This window comes from Oncorhynchus nerka, linkage group LG27 (genome assembly GCF_034236695.1).
Source record: "Oncorhynchus nerka isolate Pitt River linkage group LG27, Oner_Uvic_2.0, whole genome shotgun sequence".
Classification (NCBI taxonomy): domain Eukaryota; kingdom Metazoa; phylum Chordata; class Actinopteri; order Salmoniformes; family Salmonidae; genus Oncorhynchus; species Oncorhynchus nerka.
This window is the reverse complement of record NC_088422.1, coordinates 26,825,192-26,851,924: the sequence shown is the minus strand read 5'-3', so window position 1 is coordinate 26,851,924 and position 26,733 is coordinate 26,825,192. Positions and strand designations below refer to the sequence as shown.

Genomic DNA, 26,733 nt, shown 5'->3' with positions numbered 1-26,733 from the left:
AGATTTTGCAGCAAACACGTACATGGGACATTCTGCAGGTCCTGAGCTCATCAGTAGAATGCCTGACCGTGTCAGTGGCTAGCTGAGTATTGGCTGGGGGGCTCGGCCCTGCCCCTCCCAGGGCCCTAGTTGGAGCTGGCTGTGATGGGTTCCTCCAGTTCCAGTTCCATGGGATTGGGAGCTGTATTGATCTGGAGGCTGCCGTAGCAGGTCTTACAAACACGGGTGGGCTCAAACAGCTGCTGGCTTGGCACGGGTAGCTTCTGGTCGCAGCAGCTGGCACAGAATACATTCCCACAGTTCCTACAGGGGGAGACAGTGAGACAGCACAGGTTCAGTCTCCATCACAGAGGGGCTGTTTAGTGGATATGAGAGAAAAATCCATGCAGCAATTAAAAGTAAGACCCTTTGATTTAATATGTAGCGCACAATCTTTATACTCATCTTGTTATACTGACACCCCGATAAGAAAACCTGACATGGTCCTGTATGTTTTCAGACTAGTGGCTCAACACTTTGGTCACTGATTAGACATTTCCAGGTGGAAGTATTGGCGAAAGGCCTGAAAACAAAAACTTCCCCTATAGCCCACTCAATAAATGCACCCCTTGCACTGCCATGAAAAACAGATGAGTTGTTAATACATATTTGCAGACAACTGCCAGCCATTCTCAGCTTCATGCTCATACCTTCCACATGACCAGACAGGAGAAGCCCATCACGGTCATGTGAGAGCCATCTGACTTTCTTAAGGAGAATGCTGCCAACATAAAGTGTCTGAGCGGGGTGGTTTTCCAATAGGTAAGGGGTGGGTTAGGTTAGGATGAAGTCAACCAAAGAGGTGGAGCAATGCAGGATTAGAGGGAAGGTAGGTGAGAGAGGGGACAGTGAAGCCGTATCTCACCAGACCTCTTGGACAGGCTCCCTGTCACTGTGGAGGAGAGGGTACAGAATGGACAAGAGCAACCATCAGTGTGGCCCAGACCAGACTCACAAACACTGCTCTCATCTAGTCTACACTGCTAATACAGACAACATCTCTCCCTATCACACTCACTCAGATACTGTAGAAACCCTACTTTCCCAGTTCCATGCATAACAAACACTAGACCTCTTTACATAGGCTGCTCCCATTACGGCACAGATTCAAAAACGTTCCTTCACTGTGGTCTTGACTGGGTGATACCAGTAGCACATACTATGAAAAGGTCGGTCTTGAATGGCCTTGATTTAAACTGCGCATTCAAACAATCTCTAAATTTCACTAGAAGTCTGCAATCAGCCCTAAACAGTTTGGAAACGTCGCAAATAGCCCAAATGTTAACATATTGCCAACAAGCTAATTGTCATGTAAGGCCTTTACACCTGGGCTCAAACACAAGGCGCCTTGTAAAAGCTCCAGTTGGCATAACAGGGAAGAAACTAAAATGCTCTGTTTGTAGGCTACAATGTGGCATTGTGAGCATTCTGTTGGACAGGGACCAAAATGGTGCTGGTAAACTCATTTGCTGACTATGGCTTAACCAAAAGGTACAGACAGCTTATAGATATGCAGCTTTTGGAGCACCGTGGAAATCTAAATACCAGTGGCAACATGTTGAAGCTGTCCCACATTGTCCCAGAGTACCAGGGAAGTAGAAAGGATAACAATATGAGGAAATGAGAAAACCAAAAGAGGGAATGCAGACACTACAGCACCTGCATGGCAGATCTGTCCCATTCATAAGCACATCCACGAAGAAAACTAAATGTTTGTCTTCTCTCACAAAATGGTCATGATAAATGATAATGAAAATTGTCATTCTATTACAGATGTCTGCGGGCATAAGGCTAATCACAAAGCAAAAAAAGACCCAAACGGAACAACAGCAGGATCTCAGGGGGAAGGAATAAAAAAAAAATGAGTAGAAAACTGATATCAACAAGCTTGAACTGAGGCAGTGTCTCCTGAGTTAAGTCTCATCACATCAGAAGTGATAGCAGTGTGTCTAGGTGCAGCCAAGGCCCGGTTCAAACCATAGCAAGGACAAAAGCCTGTGGTTGGTTACCTGCAGTGATGCTTCCTGGTGGCGAGCCAGAACCTACTCTCACACCCGTAGCACTGGGCTGCCAAGTGGTCCGGGTACCAGCGGGTCACCTGCAACAGGCAGCCAAATGGCAGTTCTCAGCTAGCATCTTAAGGTCAGCCAAACTTTCTCTCTGAACTCCCAGTCTCTACAGCCACTATATAGTCCCATCATTCATCTTCCACCCCTCCTCCAGGTCCCCTCTTGTAGCATCCCATTCTGCCAGGCAGCTTACCTCAGTGTCATTCTTGTCCACCTGCTCCCAGCTAGCCTCAGAAAAGAGCTCTGTGCTGCAGCGGGACAGGCAGCTAGCATCCAGGTTATACTCAGAGTCTGTCATTGAGGTCTGAGTGGGAGGGAATGAGATAACAGAAACTCAGTATCTTTGGAATTTCACATCTGACTAAATATTAACAATTAAAGTGGTTCTCCCCTCAAATGTCTAGTTCCAGCACTGTCAGTCTGATCAAATCATTTTTGAAAATCCTCACTCAAATCACTTAGTCACAGCTCTTAACTGCCAAGTCATCTCTCTGCAGGACGAGGCCGGGTCTTACCACTTCGTCTCCCAGATCTCCGTTGATCCTGAGGGACGCTGCGTGGTGATGGCTCTCCAGGCGGCTCCACAGCTCCTGCACCTGCTTCTTCAGCATCTCCACCTCCATCTGGTGGCCTGCCTCGATCTGCCTCAACCGCTGCTGGATGGCGTCCGTGTGGAGCGTCAGCCCGTCATCGTCCAGGTGACTGCGGGCCGGCTGCTCGGGGCTGGGTGTGGCGGCAGGGCGCCCCAGTAGGGCATGGAGGCAGCGGTGCTGGGAGCAGCTGCCCCGGCGGTGGTGGGTCAGGGAGCTGCAGGAGGCCAGGGACACCTGCCGGCTCAGTGGGGCCCGCTCCCCATTCACCTTGGCCCAGTGAGGGCCACTGCAGGGCTCCCCCTCCAAGCTCTCACCATTACACGGTCCCTCCCTGCTGGGATCAGCACTCAAAGACTGGAAGGCACTGACGGAGGGCCGCTTGTGTCCTCCATTTGAAGTCCTGGGTGCCCCCTGCTCTGGCTCTGCCTCCCCGTTCACTCTCCTGTGGCAGGGGGGTTGACTCCTACCTTCAGAGCAGGGCTGGGGGCCTGCACAGATGGGTACCTGCCCTGGGGCCTCTGGCCTGGTGCAGGCCTCTTCAGTCAGAGTCTCTGTTGAGCTCTCCATGAGGGAGGCCCTCTTGTCAGCCTGCACCAGGACCTCTGAGAGATGTCTGCTGGACTTCAGCTCTGGTGGAAGGTGATTCTCAGCAGCCACTGGTGTCCTCTCTCCAAAGCCGTTGATCATAGTTCTAAGTGCAGCGTGGGCTGGGCTGGGGGTGCTGGTGCTAGGGTTGTGGTCTGGCTCCTCCTGGGCAGTACGGTTCTCCAGAACATGCTTCACCAGCACTTCTTCCTGCTTCTCTACCACCTCCTGCTCCTCTGGAACGTCCACCTCCTGCTCCTCTGGAACGTCCACCTCCTGCTCCTCTGGAACGTCCACCTCCTGCTCCTCTGGAACGTCTGTGGGACTGCCTGGAGAGACACTAGACTCCTCCTCAGGTTCATCTGTGCCCTTCTCTGGGTGATGCCCATTAGTGATAGTAGCCTCCGTCTGATTCTCAGCCCCATTGATGTTACTTTGTTTATCAGCCTTACCATCACTGGTGCTGGCCTCTTTCTCCGTCTCTCTTCCATTAACATTAGCATCAAATAGAGTTTGAGCCACAGCAATAGGAGGAGCAGCAGCGTTAGCTTCTCTCTGAGTATCGGCACCAACCTCCTCCTTTGTTGCTTCCTGGAGAATGTTCTCCATCTGTCCCTCTGCCACAGCCAGCTCAATTGAGAGCTCAAGCTCTTCTCCTGCTGCTAACAACCCCTTGGAGGCTCTGTCTCTCAGCTCAATCTGCCCTCCTTCAGGGCTGTCTTCCGGCTCAGAGTCGGCCGTGCCTGCCTGAGGCCCTGCTGATCCAGGCTGGCCGTTAGCACGCCCTTCCTGAGCTCCCCCTCCGTCAGGCTCCATAACGATGTTGAGCTCCAGAGAGCGCCGGTGGTCCTGCCACTTCTCATTCAGGTTTGGGTCACTGGAGCGCCGGTTGGGGGCAAGCGAGCTCCCCAGCTCACATGCGCTGGGCAAGTTATCGAAGGAACGGGTCTTCGGACGTCTGTCGAGGGAGGAAAGAGATTAATTGAGTTGATTAGCACATGGAAAAAATAGCCTTTTATCCCTAAACAATGGCTCCGTATCATTGAGGCCTCATGATTGAAGTGGAGGCTGTGTATATAATCAGGTAATCATATTATAGTGTTCAGGATTAAGACAAGCATGTCCACAAATGGAAAATATGGAGCGAAGCATAGCTCAAGTGATTGAGAAGACTATGTAAAATTTGTGTTGTAATCAAATGTATCCCCATAACCTGTTGATCAAGGAAGAACTAAAAACAGACCGTTAATCTTGCAGAAAAAAAAAAATGGAACGGATTCAGCACTGTTTTTAAAACACGTCCTCAACACAGTTATCGTCAATAACAAATGGCTACAAAAATACTTGAGGTATGTTGTTGTAAACTGCCTCAACCGACTTATTTTTTATCTTTTCAAGACACTGACAAGGTCATGAGAGACTAAATAAGCAGAGGATAACACTATTTGCATCTCCCAGACCGATCATTGTGTGAGTGAAAAGCAATTAGGCAGCTGAGCTGGTTATAGAGCAGGTTACAGAGCGAGGTCCCTCTGGCTGTGGTGCCCGAAACCTGGGTCTATCTTACATCAGAGGGAGCAGAGTGGCAGGCTCACCTGCCCAGGGGAGTGTCCTCAGGGTTGGCACCTGGCACAGGATAGGGTGCACACGACTCGTCAGAGGGCGTGGTGGGGGAGGAGCTGGGAAGGTAGACTGCCGTCCACAGCATCAGGTTACGTACATGACACACTGGGTGGAGCACCTACAACAACAGACCCAACTTTAGATATAGGAATATGCAGGGGGTTGAACATAAATATTAATGTATGTGATGGACAAAATATTCACACTTGAGCGAGTGTGGCAAGACAGTACAATGTCAACAAAGTGGCTACAAAAATAGATAGATAAGATGACATTGTTTGTGTCATAAATTAAAGTTTAATTCTAGGACCATGAACATTTTAAGTAAACAAAAATAATAAATTATAGCACTCTGGGGCATCCCCTAGAAGTACCCCCCCCCCAATTGTATAAAAGGCATGGAGGAATGTTCCAATATAAAGGGGTGAGCAAACAGAGAGCAGACATACAGTCTCGGAGTGGGAGGAGTAGAGCATGTTCCTCAAGGCGCGGTTGGCTGGTCGCAGCAGTGACCACACGGAGCAGGTCCTCTCCCGAACCTGACGGTCCTCCCTCTCCTTCCCACTGTTGCACAGGAAGGTGCCAAACAGACACGAGTAGGAATGCTGCACCATCTTCACCTGCACAGACAAACACAGGACCAGAAACATGTCGGAGCATGCTCAAATCTCAGGTATGATAATGATAGTGAGTAAAAATGCCATGCATCTCAGAGCCTAAAATATTACAAAACTCTCCAGGGTAATTACAGATCAGCTAGATAAAAACAGTAACTCAAACCAACAACATTTGACTGTAACTCATACTAATCCAAATATAAACATTTGAGTTGCATCCAATTCCTGACTAAGTGAGTTTGATTCCATCCTATTCAGGTCTATGGTCATCCTCCTTACCAGGAAGGCCTCATTGAACTCAAAGGAGCATGGGAACTGCCTTTGGAGCTGGTGAACACAGTCCAGCCACTGCAGGAAGACCGGGCAGCGCTCGTTCAGGTCCTCTGAGTTCTCCCCGTGGCCACAGCGGTCAGCAAACTTATGGCCAAAGTCCAGCCACTCAGTCTCCACCAGCACCTGGAAACCCTGTAGAGAAATCATATCAACAGCAAGAGATACATTTCAGTCAAAATGGATGTTATACTTTAATACTCACACATGCATTTATTCCAGCCATCTAAAATGTGCCTCTGTTTATGCCTAATTGTTAATCAACCTAAAAATGTTCCAATACAACGATCAACGGGGCCCAATGATTGTCCCAGCCAGCCTACCTCAATGGTGCGGTAGTATGGGTCCAACAAGAGCTTGGACAGGGCAGCGATCTGGGGCGTGCGGTCCCATCCGTCAGAGCAGTGCACCAGAACAGGTCTGTGGTCGCGGTCCACAGCGTTCATCACCAGCAGGGCAGCCTTCAGCAGCAGAGATAGATGCTGCAGCCACTTGGTGCTCTCCAGAGCAGACAGCCAGCTACAGAGGGAGAGCTGGTTAAGCTGTAGTGTACACAAACTACTCCCATACTCAGTCACACCAAGCACTGACTCATAAACACAACAGCTCATCGCACTTCGGTCTGCACTTCGGTCTGCAGGTAGTATAACTTTTCATTACATTTCATTATAGTACAACGGTTTGATTTGTCTAATCTTAGCAATTTCTTCTTAGCTAGCTACATAGCCGTCTTTGTATCAAAGATAATTGCGTAATTATCGTATTTCATCGTCCTAACGTATCTGCCCAGCAGCTAGCCAGCTAGCTAACGCCCACCGTCTACATAGCTAGCTACATAGCCGTCTCTGTATCAAAGATAATTGTGTAGATAATTGTGTAGTCTAGAGCGATTTTCTAGGTTACCTAGCCAGCTATTGTCGTTCTTTTAACGCAACGTAACGTAATCAACACTCCTAGCTAGCTAGCCAGCTAGCCCCTGAATCAACAACGCAGCCAGCTATTTGTCGTCCTTAACGTAGGAGTCACTGCTAGCTAGCCAACAGCTAGCCAACGTCTACCGATTAGAACTCAACAACCAGGTCGCATTCCGCCTCGCTCCACAGGTAGTATCACATTTTCATTTCATTTCATTACAGTACAACGGTTTGATTTGTTTGATCGTAGCTAGCTACATAGCCGTCTCTGTATCAAAGATAATTGTGTAGTCTAGAGCGATTTTCTAGGTTACCTAGCCAGCTATTGTCGTTCTTTTAACGCAACGTAACGTAATCAACACTGCTAGCTAGCCAGCTAGCCCCCGAATCAACAACGCAGCCACTGCCAGCTAGCCTACAAAGTCAACAACGCAGCCACTGCCAGCTAGCCTACTTCAGCAGTACTGTATCATTTTTAATCATTTTAGTCAATAAGATTCTTGCTACGTAAGCTCAACTTTCTGAACATTCGAGACGTGTAGTCCACTTGTCATTCCAATCTCCTTTGCATTAGCGTAGCCTCTTCTGTAGCCTGTCAACTATGTGTCTGTCTATCCCTGTTCTCTCCTCTCTGCACAGACCATACAAACGCTCCACACCGCGTGGCCGCGGCCACCCTAATCTGGTGGTCCCAGCGCGCACGACCCACGTGGAGTTCCAGGTCTCCGGTAGCCTCTGGAACTGCCGATCTGCGGCCAACAAGGCAGAGTTCATCTCAGCCTATGCCTCCCTCCAGTCCCTCGACTTCTTGGCACTGACGGAAACATGGATCACCACAGACAACACCGCTACTCCTACTGCTCTCTCTTCGTCTGCCCACGTGTTCTCGCACACCCCGAGAGCTTCTGGTCAGCGGGGTGGTGGCACCGGGATCCTCATCTCTCCCAAGTGGTCATTCTCTCTTTCTCCCCTTACCCATCTGTCTATCGCTTCCTTTGAATTCCATGCTGTCACAGTTACCAGCCCTTTCAAGCTTAACATCCTTATCATTTATCGCCCTCCAGGTTCCTCGGAGAGTTCATCAATGAGCTTGATGCCTTGATAAGCTCCTTTCCTGAGGACGGCTCACCTCTCACAGTTCTGGGCGACTTTAACCTCCCCACGTCTACCTTTGACTCATTCCTCTCTGCCTCCTTCTTTCCACTCCTCTCCTCTTTTGACCTCTCCCTCTCACCTTCCCCCTACTCACAAGGCAGGCAATACGCTCGACCTCATCTTTACTAGATGCTGTTCTTCCACTAACCTCATTGCAACTCCCCTCCAAGTCTCCGACCACTACCTTGTATCCTTTTCCCTCTCGCTCTCATCCAACACTTCCCACACTGCCCCTACTCGGATGGTATCGCGCCGTCCCGACCTTCGCTCTCTCTCCCCCGCTACTCTCTCCTCTTCCATCCTATCATCTCTTCCCTCTGCTCAAACCTTCTCCAACCTATCTCCTGATTCTGCCTCCTCAACCCTCCTCTCCTCCCTTTCTGCATCCTTTGACTCTCTATGTCCCCTATCCTCCAGGCCGGCTCGGTCCTCCCCTCCCGCTCCGTGGCTCGACGACTCATTGCGAGCTCACAGAACAGGGCTCCGGGCAGCCGAGCGGAAATGGAGGAAAAAAATCGCCTCCCTGCGGACCTGGCATCCTTTCACTCCCTCCTCTCTACATTTTCCTCTTCTGTCGCTGCTGCTAAAGCCACTTTCTACCACTCTAAATTCCAAGCATCTGCCTCTAACCCTAGGAAGCTCTTTGCCACCTTCTCCTCCCTCCTGAACCCCCCTCCTCCCTCTCTGCAGATGACTTCGTCAACCATTTTGAAAAGAAGGTCGACGACATCCGATCCTCGTTTGCTAAGTCAAACGACACCGCTGGTTCTGCTCACACTGCCCTACCCTGTGCTCTGACCTCTTTCTCCCCTCTCTCTCCAGATGAAATCTCGCGTCTTGTGACGGCCGGCCGCCCAACAACCTGCCCGCTTGACCCTATCCCCTCCTCTCTTCTCCAGACCATCTCCGGAGACCTTCTCCCTTACCTCACCTCGCTCATCAACTCATCCCTGACCGCTGGCTACGTCCCTTCCGTCTTCAAGAGAGCGAGAGTTGCACCCCTTCTGAAAAAACCTACACTCGATCCCTCCGATGTCAACAACTACAGACCAGTATCCCTTCTTTCTTTTCTCTCCAAAACCCTTGAACGTGCCGTCCTTGGCCAGCTCTCCCGCTATCTCTCTCTCAGAATGACCTTCTTGATCCAAATCAGTCAAGTTTCAAGACTAGTCATTCAACTGAGACTGCTCTTCTCTGTATCACGGAGGCGCTCCGCACTGCTAAAGCTAACTCTCTCTCCTCTGCTCTCATCCTTCTAGACCTATCGGCTGCCTTCGATACTGTGAACCATCAGATCCTCCTCTCCACCCTCTCAGAGTTGGGCATCTCCGGCGCGGCCCACGCTTGGATTGCGTCCTACCTGACAGGTCGCTCCTACCAGGTGGCGTGGCGAGAATCCGTCTCCTCACCACGTGCTCACACCACTGGTGTCCCCCAGGGCTCTGTTCTAGGCCCTCTCCTATTCTCGCTATACACCAAGTCACTTGGCTCTGTCATAACCTCACATGGTCTCTCCTATCATTGCTATGCAGACGACACACAATTAATCTTCTCCTTTCCCCTTCTGATGACCAGGTGGCGAATCGCATCTCTGCATGTCTGGCAGACATATCAGTGTGGATGACGGATCACCACCTCAAGCTGAACCTCGGCAAGACGGAGCTGCTCTTCCTCCCGGGAAGGACTGCCCGTTCCATGATCTCGCCATCACGGTTGACAACTCCACTGTGTCCTCCTCCCAGAGCGCTAAGAACCTTGGCGTGATCCTGGACAACACACTGTCGTTCTCAACTAACATCAAGGCGGTGGCCCGTTCCTGTAGGTTCATGCTCTACAACATCCGCAGAGTACGACCCTGCCTCACACAGGAAGCGGCGCAGGTCCTAATCCAGGCACTTGTCATCTCCCGTCTGGATTACTGCAACTCGCTGTTGGCTGGGCTCCCTGCCTGTGCCATTAAACCCCTACAACTCATCCAGAACGCCGCAGCCCGTCTGGTGTTCAACCTTCCCAAGTTCTCTCACGTCACCCCGCTCCTCCGCTCTCTCCACTGGCTTCCAGTTGAAGCTCGCATCCGCTACAAGACCATGGTGCTTGCCTACGGAGCTGTGAGGGGAACGACACCTCAGTACCTCCAGGCTCTGATCAGGCCCTACACCCAAACAAGGGCACTGCGTTCATCCACCTCTGGCCTGCTCGCCTCCCTACCACTGAGGAAGTACAGTTCCCGCTCAGCCCAGTCAAAACTGTTCGCTGCTCTGGCCCCCCAATGGTGGAACAAACTCCCTCACGACGCCAGGACAGCGGAGTCAATCACCACCTTCCGGAGACACCTGAAACCCCACCTCTTTAAGGAATACCTAGGATAGGATAAAGTAATCCTTCTCACCCCCCCCTTAAAAGATTTAGATGCACTATTGTAAAGTGGCTGCTCCACTGGATGTCATAAGGTGAATGCACCAATTTGTAAGTCGCTCTGGATAAGAGCGTCTGCTAAATGACTTAAATGTAATGTAAATGTAATCTTAGATAAAGACAAACCAAAGACCTCTAAATGTGACCAGCAAGAGGCTCTTAAAGATGTATGTTTAATATGTCTGTTTCATTGAATTTGACCATAGTTATGAAAAGGGCTTACTATTATTGAGTCTGAGTACTTTCAACAACATACTCTTGGTTCAAGGGAGACATTTTGATTCAATTACAAATGGCAGAATGGAATGTGAAAGTTCAGATGGAAAGAGATCCTTTAGTTGTGGGCTGGGCCGGGTTCCTAAACCAGAACCAGATGTGTGGGCAAGGCTAAAACCCAACTGGGGTTAGTACAGTTACTAAGCCACCATGGCAACAAACTGGAGTGGAGTAGGTGGTCTCTGCTTTTGTAATTCATCTTGGATTGTGAGCCTAGTCGGAATGGACCTCCACTGCAGTGCTAGAGGCACAACTCACTTGGCCGGGTCGGGCATCTGGGTGCAGAGGAAGCGCAGGGACTGGAAACTCTTGCGGATGGAGTGGATGTTGGCCATGCCCATGAACACCACCTCACAGTTGGGGTAGTACTCTGTATGGAGGAGGAGATGATGAGAGTCCGTTTGTGACAACTTAACATATCATTAATACCAAAACAACTACTCTAGGGCAGAAAAATAACAGTACAGATTGCGAGTTTGTACAGTTTTTCTGTTGACATTAAGTTGACAATAACATGCTTCCATGCAAACCCATTGACCTCAGTCTCCTGGATCCACTGGCCCAGAGATGAGCCATCTTACCTGGGCATTCACAGCCCCCTCCCTTGGCCCTGTTGGCCACAGCGGCTGCATAGGACCTGGCATCCAGGATCAGCAGCTTTTGTGGCAGGATGGCCAGCGTCTCTACCTCCGAGCTGTTCGTCAGGGACGATTCTGAAACACGAAGAGACACAACCGGAATTAAATCTTTGCATAGGTGATGACAGTCAGTATTATCAAATAAAAGCGGTAATAAATGTCTAAGAGGGACCAGCACAAGTCCTGACAGGCCCACATTGCACAACCATGTGTCTGCAGCAAAGCCACACAAACAGATGGGAAGGTGCTGCTTCAGCACTCTGTGTGTACGGTATGGGTGTGAGAATGTGTGCATGTTTGTGTGTTGTGGACTGACCGAAGTCAGTGTCCACGAGGTCATTGGTGCCGATGATTCCATTGGTTCCATTGATGTAGGATCCGTTTGCCAGGTGTTTGCGGGAGCTGCAGTCCACAGCACAGGCCCTGGCGATGGACTGGACCAGGTGCTCGTCGTCTGCATTCCTCCAGCCCCACCAACTGACCTCCGGCTGGCCGCAGCGGGCGATCACAGCCCCAGTGCTCTGGTGCCTGGAGGAAAGGCATGGGACAGTCAGGAGAACAGACTGCACTGTGTGGGAAAACAACATGGAGCAACTCTGATCCATTTGGCATCTGGAGTCAATAACAAGGAAAAGGATTGAGTCCAAAAAAACATACATATGCAATGTTGGAAGCCTCCCTACTCATGAAACACACCTCGGGGTGAAAGGAGTTGTCCTCGCTTTGCATTGTATTCACAGATAACCTATCCCTGTTCTCTCTCACTGACTAACAACGCTACACAAAGACAGAAAGCCCCACCTGAACACAACGGCCGGGAACCTCTTCCAGGAGCGGAAGGCTGCCACGTTCTCCAGCTCCTTGTCTGTGATCCAGGCTGGCACCAGGAGCTGCTGCGGATAGCTGGAGCACAGCCTGGCAATGCCAAGGGAGAGAGGGGGGCAGGGGTTAGAACAGGAGGGCAGGGGTTAGAACAGGAGGAGAGGGTGGCAGGCGTTAGAACAGGAGGAGAGGGGGGCAGGCGTTAGAACAGGAGGAGAGGGGGGCAGGGGTTAGAACAGGCGGAGAGGGGGCAGGGGTTAGAACAGGAGAAGAGGGGGGCAGGCGTTAGAACAGGAGGAGAGGGGGCAGGCGTTAGAACAGGAGGAGAGGGGGCAGGCGTTAGAACAGGAGGAGAGGGGGCAGGCGTTAGAACAGGAGGAGAGGGGGCAGGCGTTAGAACAGGAGGAGAGGGGGCAGGCGTTAGAACAGGAGGAGAGGGGGCAGGGGTTAGAACAGGAGGAGAGGGGGGCAGGGGTTAGAACAGGAGGAGAGGGGGCAGGGGTTAGAACAGGAGGAGAGGGGGGCACAGGCTGAGTGATGCCTCTAAAAAGTCCCTATTCCTGGACACCTAATCGTGGACAAGGTCCTTATCTACAGGAGGCTCCTCACCAGTGGAGGACAACAGTACAACCAGCCTCTGTATCAGACACACAGAGCAGTGTGTGCAGCAGGGTGACAGCAGACAGTTATCATGGCACTACCCTGGGAGGCCTGGTAATCAGATCAGCCCTGTAGGATGCAGGCTGTCACGGGGGCTGTTAGCTGCTCATACCTGAACTTGCTGTTGATGTCAGATATCCTCCAGGCGTTTTGAGTGTCAAAGCCCATCCTCTCCACCTCATTCTTGAACCAGGAGGTCACATGCTCTCCTAACAGAGCACACAGGGACACATGAGGAGAGATGAGATTAGCCAAAATGACGGGAAGGATCTGAGTAGAGGTTGTCTGAGGACACCGGTGTCCTGGTCTATGTACCTGGCCTGCACAGCTCCCCGTGCTGCTCCTTCTCCCCGGCATACACGTCCACACACCAGGCATGGAAGGGGAAGGAGAAGAGGTCCTCCAAGCAAGACGGAGGGCGGACCGCAGCGTTCAGCCGCTTCAGCCACTCCTGACACTGCTCTAAGGTGGAGAATTGACACCTGGGAGACAAGCAGCACAATCATACATACTAGCTTATAGGCCTAAACCAAGACATGGACATCAGCAAAAATGTTGCACGCAATATGCATGTGTGTATTGTTTCAGTTGGTCCTCCTACCTGACGACCTTACAGTCCTTGCAGGTCACATGGAGCTGGAACATGTCACGACACTCCACAGTCTCTATGAGCTGCAGAGGGACCTGGTGAGAGAATAAACACAGACCCAGGAACACAACAGTCACACTCTGGTGTACCACAATCTCCAAACCAGCAAGCTGACTTTCTCTCGCACAAACAAATAAGCTAGTTTCAGGCTCTAGGCCTACATGTGCTCTACAGTCACACAAGGGGACATCCTAAAGTAAGAGCATAAGTCACAAGCACATGCAGTAAATGCTTGTGCAATATCGCCACCAACAAAATGTCTACATTTCAAAACAAGTTAGTAGGCTAGTTAAATGTTTCACGTTAAGTGTGATAATGCCGATCATGCCAGGAGAACTAAAGGCTACACTGCTGTCACCTTGAATATCTGAGCACATACTACTCCTTCACAGCTGCAAACTAGCTGCATTAGATGTCAAATAGCATTTCCCAGGCAAAGGTTGCCATTTTCACATCTCCTTTAGCACCGCCTTCCGATTTGATGTGCTTCCCTCGTGTACTGATTCAGTACGTAAAACTGCTGGATCAATGTGCAGTAAATGTTCATCTGCAGCCCTATCGCCTCATATTTACTGTCTATTAAACCCTCATCTGATCTAGGCAAATACCACCAAAACTACAGTATTATACTGAAGAGATCCAACATGTAGCTTCGTGGGCAACTCAACCAAATTCACATAAAAATGTAAGTTATAGATCTAGCCTGATAATTGGTAGATCCGTTCTAAGCTTTCTCGATCACACCTACAGTCGTGGCCAAAAGTTTTCCACAAACTGTGCTGATTCAGTGTCTTTAGATATTTTTGTCAGATTTCACTATGGCATACTGAAGTATAATTACAAGCATTTCACAAGTGTCATAGGCTTTTATTGACAATTACACAAAGTTGATGCAAAGACTCAATATTTGCAGTGTTGACCATTCTTATTCAAGACCTCTGCAATCCGCCCTGGCATGCTGTCAATTAACTTCTGGGCCACATCCTGACTGATGACAGCCCATTCTTGCATAATCAATGCTTGGAGCTTGTCAGAATTTGTGGGTTTTTGTTTGTCCACCCGTCTCTTGAGGATTGACCACAAGTTCTCAATGGGATTAAGGACCCAAAACATCAATGTTTTGTTCCCCGAGCCACTTAGTTATCACTTTTGCCGTATGGCAAGGTGCTCCATGCTGGAAAAGGCATTGGTGGTCACCAAATTGTTCCTGGATGGTTAGGAGAAGTTGCTCTCGGAGGATGTGTTGGTACCATTCTTTATTCATGGCTGTGTTCTTAGGAAAAATTGTGAGTGAGCCCACTCCCTTGGCTGAGATGCAACCCCTCACCTTGTCTTCTCCGGACAAGCTTTTTTCCAGATGCCCCAAACAATCGGAAAGGGGATTCATCAGAGAAAATGACTTTACCCCCGTCCTCAGCAGTCCAATCCCTGTACCTTTTGCAGAATATCAGTCTGTCCCTGATGTTTTTCCTGGAGAGAATTGGCTTCTTTGCTGCCCTTCTTGACACCAGGCCATCCTCCAAAAGTCTTCACCTCACTGTGCGTGCAGATGCACTCACACCTGCCTGCTGCCATTCCCGAGCAAGCTCTGTACTGCTGGTGCCCCGATCCCGCAGCTGAATCAACTTTAGGAGACGGTCCTGGCGCTTGCTGGACTTTCTTCGGCGCCCTGAAGCCTTCTTCACAACAATTGAACTGCTCTCCTTGAAGTTCTTGGTGATCTGATAAATGGTTGATTTAGGTGCAATCATACTGGCAGCAATATTCTTGCCTGTGAAGCTTTTTTTTGTGCAAGGCAATGATGACGGCACATGTTTCCTTGCAGGTAACCATGATTGACAGAGGAAGAACAATGATTCTAAGCACCACGCTCCTTTTGAAGCTTCCAGTCTGTTATTCGAACTCAATCAGCATGACAAAGTGATCTCCAGCCTTGTCCTCGTCAACACTCACACCTGTGTTAACGAGAGAATCACTGACGTGATGTTAGCTGGTCCTTTTGTGGCAGAGCTGAAATGCAGTGGAAATGTTTTTGGGGAATTCAGTTCATTTGCATGGCAGAGGGACTTTGCAGTTAATTGCAATTCATCTGATCACTTCATAACATTCTGGAGTATATTCAAATTGCCATCATACAAACTGAGGCAGCAGACTTTTTGAAAATTAATTTTTGTGTCATTCTCAGAACTTTTGGCCACGACTGTACAGCATCCTTGTGCAAAAATGGTACGCTGCATCATCTGGATATGTATGCAAAAAAAGTTCAACATTCACCTTCTGCTATTTCTGTCAAGCCGTCTAAGCGTACAATTTGATGCATACGTTCGATTTATCCAATGTAGTCACCACATAGAACGCACTGCAACTGCCTCTGCAACGCAACGCTGCAAGACAAACACAGCGTTCCATTGGACCAAAACACAATGACGCTGTAGGTGTGATCGAGGAGTGAGTTTAGCTTTTGTGTCTTTTTACTTTCAGTTTTGTACAACAGCTTCAAACAGCTGAAAATAATATTATTTTGGGTTATTGAAAAAATAAATGTCACAGTGGTTTAGATCATACGATCATTCTCAACACCCCTCAAACTCAACTTTGGACCTCGAAACCAGACCCACTGCTTTTTCCCCCCCAGGGACTGATTAAGACCTGAAACACCAGGTGGGTGCAATTAATTATCAGGTAGATCAGAAAAACAGCAGCATCTGGACCTCGTAAGAGTTAAATATCCTTACTTTACACTATACATTGCTTGTTTGGTCACAAACTGAAATTAGGCAAACATTATAGAATTTTAGCAACCAGGAAATGGAAGGGCAAAGTTTCACCCAAAAGCACATTTTCTGCTCTGCAGTGACTCAGAGGGGAGTGCAGCAAATGCTGGTTTTACAATTCCAACACGGTCCAATGCCATGCAGAATGGACAGGCGGTCAGTGTTCAACAGGTTCACACACACACACACAGTTGCCATGTCATTATCCATCCCAGCCCAGTCTGTGAGCAGGGCAACACGCTGTGCATGCAGGGGCTGCTGGGTACTTACTGACACCTCACAACAACTGTCACTCTGTTGTTCAAAACAAAACAGGAGAGACAATAAAGACAAGGGAAACAGAGTTAAAGCTGTGTCTGTTCTGCTGCTATTGCCTGGCCACACATTCCTTACGCTCTGTTATAATTCCTGCTCTCTAATCTACATCTGACCACACAATGAATTCCTTGGATGCTTGTTAACGGCCTGCCTCACTGCGCGCTCCCTCTCTCCATTCTCTCTTTATGTGAGTGGTGAACCACAGCCATGTGATGCAAACGCACACTCCGTTTTATTAAACATAGTGAGATTCAGCTCCAATATAACTAGACTGACGGCAGAAAAGGGAGAAAAAAAAAAAGAAATAAAAATAAAAACAGGTGAGCTAGCTGGTAAGAACTGGAACATTAACACAGGTGATTGAGCAAAAACGTCCCTGTATATGTAAAAACATGCCAATCCGAAAGGCGCAGAACCTGCACAACAATGATTTTGATCACTACGGTACTATACTACTACAGTGAGAAGAAGTGAAGCAGTGTCATTTGTTTGTAAATTGGAAGAATGTTCTATACTACGAACAGTGTAATAATGAGATGTCAATTTCTAAGAATAACCACACATTGGTAACAAAGACGGTCTTTATATAACACGGCAAAAGGGGGAGAGGGCGGAAGTGTTGTGCATCCCTGATGGGATCTTTGCAACCATGGCAACGGCAAGTGGAAAGAGAAAAGCAAAACAACTGAGAATGCCCTCTCCAGACTGCCTGCCTTGTTACCACAACAGTAGTGGCACACTGTCACTGGACCCAGCACACAGTCTCCATTCATAAAAAGTCAAGGTGCACAGAGACTGGAGACAATAGGGTTTCACTTTACTGACCAGCTGTAGAGTTTCTTCAGACACTTAGGCACTGTCTGTGAAATTAAAGTGTGTGTTAGAGCTGGGTGATAAACTATGTGCTATCAAGTCCCAAGCCTTCACTTAGTTAGTCGGCAGTACTTACATTTACGATGGACTCTTTGAACTTGATGTGGAGGCGGTAGCTGGACATGGCGATGATTGCATCCTCCGCTCTCCCCACGTACTTTGTGAACTCCCCATGCAGCTCGGGAAAGGGCACCTGGCACCACAGGGAGGGAAGTTATCAAAGGGCACAGAACCTTATCACTTGTAAAGGTGCCATATAAATACACACCTACATACATACCTCTAAATTACCATTACAAACACATGTAGAAGAATGACTTTGCGATAACTGTACAGGCATGACTTGGCATTGTGCTAACCAGCTCCGGCAATTAGTGTTCTCACCTGCAGGCTCCCCTCCTCCAGGACTGGGGGCTTCTTGGGGAAGATCTGATTGGCCTGGATACATTCCATGCTCTGCGGCCCCTCCTCCTCCTGCCAATCAGAAAATATGTTGTTGATTATGTGGAATGTCCGTTGTCTTGTAAAATAACTCAATAGTCCACTACTATCCCCATTCACTGGTTACAACCAGCATCGACTGTAGCCATTCTCCAACCACTCCCACATTTAACCATACATCTAACAGTAACTTAATTGAATAGGCTTTCACAAACAGCCAATGATGAAGCCAAATGTAATCAGAGGAGTGTTGATACTAAAACAAACTATAAATAGGTGTGTGGTCTTAAATCATCCCTGTGCAATCTCTCAATCCTCCACACACACCAGGCCCAAGTCCCTTGCGGAGAGTACCTCACCCTTGGCTGACAGCCTGGCATGGTACTAAAGTTTGTCTGTGTAACCCAGTTCAGAGCCAGAAACAGATACCGGCTACAGAGCACACTACGCCAAGTACAAAATATCATAAGTAATCCTTTTACAACCAAGTGTCTTAAATAATTACAGGTCTAAATGTAATTTGGGTGGCTGGATCCAATTATGTACCCCTTTGATTTCTATTGGTATCCGTCTGTGCCACACGTGAGGAGCTCTTTGATGTTGCATACCATACTTCTCAATTTAATGAGCATATTTCAGAAACCCACAGAGGACATTTCTTTGATGGTAATGTGAGGCATGAACACGTAAGCAGTTAAATAGTTTTTATTCAGGGACTAAATTGTATAAAAAAATGTTTAAACTGCCTTCTGAAACAGGGCCCTGTGCTCTTTGCTTTGTCCCGGTCCGTTTCAGCAGCACCCTGGGGCCCATGGGCGGAAAGGCTAGGACACAATAGGAGTTCAGTCTAGTGAGAACATAATGGCAATACTGGCAAGGACAAAGAGAGATTAGGGTGGTCCGTAGACATTGCAGATAAAAGACATGGCTGGGGCAGCAGGCTCAGTGCGACCATCCCATCAACTGAATGCTGTCTGGGAGCCAAGCTCAGTGTCCTGTTCGTCCGCATGGCTGGGGTAACACTCTGTAGGGGCCAGTCAGGGGGCAGGCACAGGAACGCACAAAACACACGGGCAGACACACACACATAAAAAGACATACACATCAGGTATTTACAGTCTGAAAGACACTCGCCCATCAGGCAAACCAGGAGTATTTTTTTGGATTGATATCAGGTATTGTATATCTCCTTGCCAATGGGGCAACCTCCACAAGCAGGCTCAAGTTGTGACTGCTGAGGTCACACCCCCAGCCAAGTTATAGGGCTACCCTTAATGTCAATCCCCGCACACACACACTTTCAGAGCAAGGTTTATGATTGACCAAGATGTAACTCATCACACGCAGTGGTAATACTACTCCATATCACTAAGGCTTCCAGTCAAAATCAAGCAATCCCTGCTGAGGCAGCAGACTGGGTGGAACTTTGACACTGTGTCCGATGCAACCATCTAGCTACCAGTAAACACTGCGGATTTAAAAAGGCTGAAAATCAATGGAGTTTCCGATTCGGCAGACAGCACACACACAGATAGCTCTTCTTCACTGGTAGATAGAAAACGGTCATGATAAAGGATGCACTTTACCATGGCCCTTGTGAAGGAGTGTGGGTCACTGGACAAGGAACACAGGCCTTCTTCACTGGACCCCAAATCTAAGTCTGTAGAGAGTGGAACAAGGGGAAAGATCTCATTTGATTGCGCCATAAAACTGGACTACAGTAGTCTATCTTATTGCAGAGGATCCCTTGTAAACAATATCTCATTAACAGTGATCACATGGATGAGAGTAACACCCTGCAGTACCTGGATCTGGAGCGCAGGGCACACAAACAGTCATTCTGTGTCACATGTAGAAAATGAAATACAGCCCTTACGCAGACAAAGATGTTCTTTTCAATAAGTTATCACTTCAAAATGATAAGAAACTAAACTAAATGAGTAGCAAGAACTGTGATGTGCACCGGTTTTGCTACGTACCGAAAGAGAACAAGCAACAGATGAGGTGCTATCCTGATGATCCTGTTTTGCAAATGTCAGTTAGAGTGAAGACATTGAATTCGGTAGGAAAAAAAAAGAGAACATGAAACTAGTTATTATAAGGAATGAACAAATAGTTAATCTGCAAACATCTCAAACAGCTTACTTTTCGCTGGAACATTCGATCTACAATAGACCTTTTCATTCCCTGGTAAATATAGCTGTGCTGGTGGGTACAGTAGGCTGCAAGTGAGGTGAGAGACACCACTTAAAACACATTTTTGTAATGGGCCACAGTTTACTATGCTCATCAATTCTGAAAAGGGGGGGGGGGTGTAACTGTAAGATAAGATACAGCTACAGTGCATTTGGAAAGAATTCAGACCACTTCCCTTTTCCCACATTTTTACTTTACAGCCTTACTCTAAAATGGATTAGACAAAACAATTTCCAAACAATACTCGAAAATGAGCTCAGGTGCATCCAGGTTTCCATTAACCATCCTTGAGATGTTTCTACAACTTGAAGTCCACTGGTGGTAAATTCAATGGATTGAACATGATTTGGAAAGGCACACACTTGTCTATATAAAATGTATAAAAGGTTCCACAGCTGACAGTGCACGTCAGAGCAAAAACCAAGCAATGAGGTCAAAGGAATTGTCCGTAGAGCTCAGAGACAAATCATGTCCAATCAATTTAAAATTTACCACAGGTGGACTCCAATCAAGTTGTAGAAACATCACAGGGATGATCACTGGAAACAGGATGAACCTGTGCTCAATTTTGAGTCTCATAGCAAAGGGACTCAATACTTATGTAAATAAGGTATCTGTTTTAAAATGTTTATCAAATGTGCCACAAAACATAACAATTAAACTGTTTTTGCTGTCATTATGGGGTAGCGTGTAAATTGTATTTTTTTTAAAAGAAGCCTGATCATTTAGAGAATAAGGCTGTAACGTAACAAAATGTGGAAAAAGTCCAGGGGTCTGAACACTTTCCAAATGCACTGTTTAAAACGTGTCATTCATTACTCATTCTACATTTACAAAACAGAGTAGACAGCCAGCACAGTCTGTCACTAAAATGCTGCTAGCAGTGTGTGGTACTGCAATGAAAAACTGAGCATTAATTTTCCACGTTCATTGATACTTTCGTTTTAGTAGGGTCTGCTCTGTTCTTCAGTGCATTCAGAAAGTATACACCAACTTATTCAACATTTTCTTGTTACAGCCTGAATTAAAATGTTTTTTAAATGTTTTATTCTCACCCATCTACAAACAATACCCCATAATGACACTGTTTTTAGAAATGTTTGCAAAATTGATTGAAAACGAAATACAGAAATATCTCATTTACAGAGTATTTACACCACTGAGTCAATACATGTTAGAATCACCTTTGGCAGAGGTTACAGCTATGAGTCTTTCTGGGTAAGTCTAAGAGCTTTGAACACCTGGATGTTACAATATTTGCCCATTCTTTTCAAAAATCAAGCTCTGTCAAATTGGTTGTTGATCACTGCTAGACAACAATTTAAGTCTTGCCATGGATCTACGAGCAGATTTAAGTCAAAACTAACTCGGCCACTCAAGAACATTCACAGTCTTCTTGGTAAGCAACTCCACTGTAGATTTGGACTTGTGTTTTAGATTATTGTCCTGCTGAAAGGTGAATTAATCTCCCAGTGTCTGGTGGAAAGCAGACTGAACCAGGTTTTCCTGTAGGATTGCCTGTGCTTAGCAACATTATGTTTTTTTTTATCCTGAAAAAACAACAAAACAAACAAACAAAAAAACTCTCCAGCCCTTAACAATTACAAGCATACCCCTATGATGCAGCCACCACTACGCTTCAAGATTTAGATTTGCCACAAATATCACACTTTGTATTCAGGACTAAAAGTTAGTTGCTTTGCCACATTTCTTTCAGCACTACTTTAGTGCATTGTTGCAAACAGAATGTATGTTTTGGAATATTTGTATTTTGTACAGGCTTCCTTCTTTTCACTCTGTCAATAAGGTTAGTATTGTGGAGTAAGTACAATGTTGTTTCAGGTTTATCTTATCACAGCCATTAAACTAACTGTTTTAAAGTCACCATTGGCCTCGTGGTGAAATACCTGAGCAGTTTCCTTCCTCTCCGGCAACTGAGTTAGGAAAGACACCTTTATCTTTGCAGTGCCTGGGTGTATTGATACACCACCCAAAGTGTGTGTGTGTGTGGTACAGAGATGTGGTAGTCATACAAAATTAATGTTAAAACACTATTATTGCACACAAGTGTGTCCATGCAACTTGTGACTTGTTAAGAAAATGTTTACTCCTGAACTTTATGCTTGCCATAACAAAGGGGTTGAATACTTTTTGAGTCAAGACATTTTAGGTTTTCATTTCTAATTAATGTGTAAATATTTTTTTAAACATAACTCGACTTTGACATTATGGGGTATTGTGTGTAGGCCAGTAACCAAAAATCTCAATTTAATTAATTTTAGATTCAGGCTATAACACAACAAAATGTGGAAAAAGTCAAGGAGTATGAATACTTTCTGAAGGCACTGTACATTTTGGGCGTTCAGACAAAGGAAAGGGGGATACCTAGTCACGTCTTCAGCACCCGGGAACAGTGGGTTAACTACCTTGCTCAGGGGCAGAACGACAGAGTTTTACCTTGTTAGCACGGGGATTCAATCCAGCAACATTTCGGTTACTGTCCCAACACTCTAACCACTAAGGCTATCGTTAGAAAGATTAAGTTCTCGTCTATTTCAGTCAAATAATGTCTAAGCGTTACGGTATCCATATGACCGATTCTGTTGGACCAAAACTCAAATAGAGAGTTTAAATGGCTTGTTGTCAGAAAGGAAGAAGTCATCTTTCGTCTTTTCTGTGAGTGGGAGGGGCTTGGTGTCTGTGTGCGAGTGGGAAGTTGCACAGTGCACACAGCACAGAGGGAGTCGAAACCAAAGACACAGAACACTCATACATTATATATTTTTTTTTAAACAAACTTCGATTTCTGCGATACAGGCATTTAGAACTTTGCTCTAAAACATGAATTCAAATTAATTCTATGTCGCCCAGCCCTACAAACCGAGCCATTTTGCCTTTACATTGCACCTTCATTGTCTCACCTCAACCTACCTGCATTAACAGTCCCACAAATGCTTGTAAAATGTCAGACCCTGCAGACTGAAAGAGCCCGATTCCTTTCTGAACCGTAGAACCTGAACCTACTAGATTGTGAAGACCTAGGTACAGCCTAAAGGGACGTCATTCTGTCACCTGACTGAGCCGAGAGCTAAGTTAGCAGTGCATGCTCCAGAGGTACCCTCCTCCTCGCTGGCACTGACTGATAAAACATATCTGTCACACACACACTGGTGTGCGTGTGGACATACCAACAAAGCATGTTTTTCTTAACATCAGCAGGCTCGTGACCCATGGCCTCAGCTCAGTCTGTCTCTGTGTGCAGAGTCACACAGGGCAGGCTTAGCGCCTCAGTCCTGTCGTGTGACTACCATGCATCTGATCTGAACCTGCAACACTCAAGCAAAGGCTTAAAATCATCATCTCTCAAAGTGAATACTTCCCATCTCAGTGACGTAAGGAGGATATGAGGAAAGAGTGAGGATCTGAGTGAAGTTCTGGGGAAGAGTAAAGGTTGAGTAGTTGCATGTGCTGGTCTCGAGAACCCAAGAAGCCTGATAACTTCCCTATTATGGGTTCTCAGCTGAACGTATTGACCACAGCTCCATGTTAACTACAATCCTGTGGCTCTGTTTTAACATTTAGAAACGTTAATAATCCTCACCATTTCCCTCACAAGGCAAAAAGGGACGTTCACTGACTCCACTGTAGTGCAAGGGAATTGGAGTCATGATAAGGGCAAGAGCTAGTCTAGCTGTAATGTTCTGACAGATAAGCCTGATATTATCAAAACATGTGACATTCAAAGCCAATCTATCCAGCAGTGAATAAAAACATGTTTCTCAAACTATTTATTGTTAACTGTGTGAATCACCAACACTGATCGAGGACCAGTAGAGAAGAACTAGCCTATCAGATAATTTTACTAACATTAGTAATCACGCATCAAAGCAGAAACTTTTGAATTCCAGATAGCCAACTAACGTTACTGGTGAACGGGAGCAGTTTGCCTTGACTGTTATCTTTACAGAGATTAAGCTAGCAAGGCAAGCAATTAGAATATAGTGCTGAGCGATGAAACAACATTTATGTTATTTTGGGGTTATTAAAACAAAGGTAGGTTTAATGATTTGAATTCCATTTTGTTTCATTTCAGTCTTCGGGACCCCAAGGGGTGCACGTTTTGGTTTTTGCACTAACACTACACAGCTAATTCAAATAATACATTTGATCATTTGATTCGTTAGTTAGGTTGTTTTTTTTTTTTAATGTGCAGCCCTCGGGGTCACGAGCACCGAGTTTGGGAAACGCTGGTGACAAAGTGTAGTTTGTCAACTGGAGGTGCACACAGCAAATGGATCTGTACAAAGAAAAATATATTAAGTGTATATTTTTTATTTGAACTATTATTTCTCTGATATGAAAGATAAGGGGCATATTGGAATACGTTTCAAAAAACATTTTGCAAAGCGATGATTAGTGTCACAATTGTTGTTTACACACAGCCAACCTTGGCCGAAGCAAACAGCTGAAAACCCTAGAAGGGCTTTCAAGAGCTAACTAGCTAGGTACACTATAAATACACAAAAGTATGTGGACAGTCCTTCAAAAATGTGTTGATTCAGCTATTTTTAGCCACACCCGTTGCTGACAGGTGTATACAAATTGAGCACACCGCCTGCAGTCTCCATAGACAAACATTGGCAGTAGAATGGCCTTACTGGAGAGCTCCGTAACTTTCAACATCATAGGATGCCAACTTCCCAACAAGTCAATTTGTCAAATTTCTGCCCTGGTCAATTGTAAGTGCTCGTATTGTGACGTGGAAACAACGGCTCAGCCACACAAGCTCACAGAACGGGACCGCAGAGTACTGAAGTGCATTGCACATAAAAAGTCTGTACTCAGTTGCAACACTCACTATAGAGTTCCAAACGGCATCAACGGCACAATAACTGTTCGTCGGGAGCTTCATGAAATGGGTTTCCATGGCCGAGCAACCGCACACAAGCCTAAGATCACCATGTGCTGGAGTGGTGTATAGTTGGCCGGCAATGGACACTGGAGCAGTGGAAACGCGTTCTCTGGAGTGATGAATCACGCTTCCCCATCTGGCAGTCAGACGGACGAATGTGGGTTTGGCGGATGCCAGGAGAACGCTACCTGCCCGAATGCATAGTGCCAACCTCAGTTTGGTGGAGGAGGAATAATGGTCTGGGGCTGTTTTTCATGGTTCAGGTTAGGCCCCTTAGTTCCAGTGAAGGGAAATCTTAATGCTACAGCATACAACGACATTCTAGATGATTTTGTGCTTCCAACTTTGGGGAAAGCCTTTCCTGTTTCAGCATGACAATGCCCCCATGCACAAAGTGAGGTCCATACAGAAATGGTTTGTTGAGATCGGTGTGGAAGAACTTGACTGGCCTCCACAGAGCCCTGCCCTCAACACCATCAAACACCTTTGGGATGAATTGTTACACCGACTGCGAGCCGGGGCTAATCACCCAACATCAGTGCGCAACCTCAATGGAAGCAAGTGCCCACAGCAATGTTCCAGCGCCTAGTGGAAAGCCTTCCCAGAAGAGTGGAGGATGTCATAGCAGCAAAGGGGTGAACCAACTCCATATTCATGCTCATGATTTTGGAATGAGATGTTCAACGAGCAGGTGTGCACATACTTTTGGTCATGTAATGCATGTTAAAGGCCGATTCGCGACGTGCAATAGAAAAAGAGCAATTTCAACAAGTATTATTGGATAACTAGCTAACTCAAGGTTAATATTAGTTAGCGAGACTAATCATAAACGTTTTATTAGCCAACTACGTTAACGTTAGTTAGCAGGCTGGCTAATTATCCAAATATCCATTCTCTGTTTCTCATGTGAACTGTCAACAATTGATAGACAATTTTGTACCCGATTGGAGTTTACCACGTTAGTTAGCTGGCTAAATTGGGTAGTTGTCGTTTCCTCTTTGAGCCATCTTATAACGTATCACACGTTAACGTTACGCCAGTTTGCTAACTAGTAGCGGCGAGCTAGCCTAGTCCAGTCAATTGAAACAATATACATCACATGGCTAGTTAGCGGCTAACGTCAGTTAGTTAAGCTGTGAGAATGCTATTTTCTCGTCATGACTTTGACAGGTCAAAATAAATATATTGCTGTTTGGGTACGACGTAGTTATGCTTCTTCCAGTCCTAAAGTTACAGGTAGCTAGTAATCGTAGTCAGAGCTGGCCATTGCTTGCTCTTTCTGGAACTGTTTTTGTTGTTGTTATGAGGGCGGACCCCAAAACTGAGGCCTCTGTCAAAACACACCGAAGCAGGAAAACAACCGGCGGACTCACCAGAGAGAAAGCAATGACAATAGAAACGTTAATGATCCAGATGAAGATCCGTGCACTGGGTTTGCAATAAATTACACGTTAGGAAATACATTTGTCATATCCGAGGCCAGTTTCAATACGTCCCGTAGAAGAATCGAGTCGCCATCGCTGCGAATCGCCAACCCAATATTATACGTGACGTGGTACGCAACGTAACCACGTTTATTTGGATGTGGGGGATGGGTACGCAAACGAATCACATGAGCATGTAAACAAATAAATAAATGCAAGCTTTACGCTATCCGGTGTCGTTGGGACGTCCATACCATAAGCCCTGACACCTATCATAACCTTAACCGTTTTAAATGTTAACTTCAATTGGGTAGCGTCAGTTGGGACGTCCCAAAGATTCGGTTGAGACTTTTCCAAGAAAAGTACACCGTTTTTAAACCTATTTCTAACCTATTTCTACCATCTTTGTT

The 26,733-nt window shown here is 46.7% G+C and overlaps 1 protein-coding gene across 6 annotated transcripts; it reads right to left on the bottom strand.

Moving 5' to 3' along the window:
- Positions 1-32: 32 nt before the first annotated feature.
- On the bottom strand, positions 33-26,455 carry LOC115111490 (myotubularin-related protein 3-like). Of its 6 annotated transcripts, none has more exons than XM_029637596.2 (22): positions 26,273-26,455; positions 19,771-19,812; positions 19,378-19,451; positions 17,735-18,815; positions 17,427-17,543; positions 16,430-16,453; positions 13,338-13,420; positions 13,052-13,218; positions 12,849-12,945; positions 12,056-12,169; positions 11,571-11,782; positions 11,198-11,329; positions 10,875-10,986; positions 6,180-6,375; positions 5,806-5,991; positions 5,359-5,529; positions 4,882-5,027; positions 2,624-4,244; positions 2,302-2,412; positions 2,049-2,137; positions 905-931; positions 33-303 (listed from the first exon to the last, which is right to left on the bottom strand). In XM_029637596.2, exons 4-22 carry the CDS (start codon positions 17,801-17,803, stop codon positions 126-128), a joined length of 3,852 nt encoding a protein of 1,283 aa, XP_029493456.2. In that variant the 5' UTR covers positions 17,804-18,815; positions 19,378-19,451; positions 19,771-19,812; positions 26,273-26,455; the 3' UTR covers positions 33-125. The 6 variants fall into 6 exon arrangements, with proteins under 6 accessions (XP_029493456.2, XP_029493449.2, XP_029493455.2 ...); XM_029637589.2 differs by having other exon boundaries at positions 17,735-17,824; XM_029637595.2 differs by lacking the exon at positions 16,430-16,453 and having other exon boundaries at positions 17,735-17,824.
- Between the last annotated feature and the right edge of the window lie 278 nt (positions 26,456-26,733).

Bases quoted from the DNA above. Each gene is read 5' to 3' on its own strand.
- LOC115111490 (XM_029637589.2), bottom strand. The intron at 2,138-2,301 runs GTAAGCTGCCTG...TGCCTGTTGCAG, and splicing joins TGGACAAGAATGACACTGAG to GTGACCCGCTGGTACCCGGA. The intron at 304-904 runs GTGAGATACGGC...CTCCCCCTGTAG, and splicing joins GAGCCTGTCCAAGAGGTCTG to GAACTGTGGGAATGTATTCT.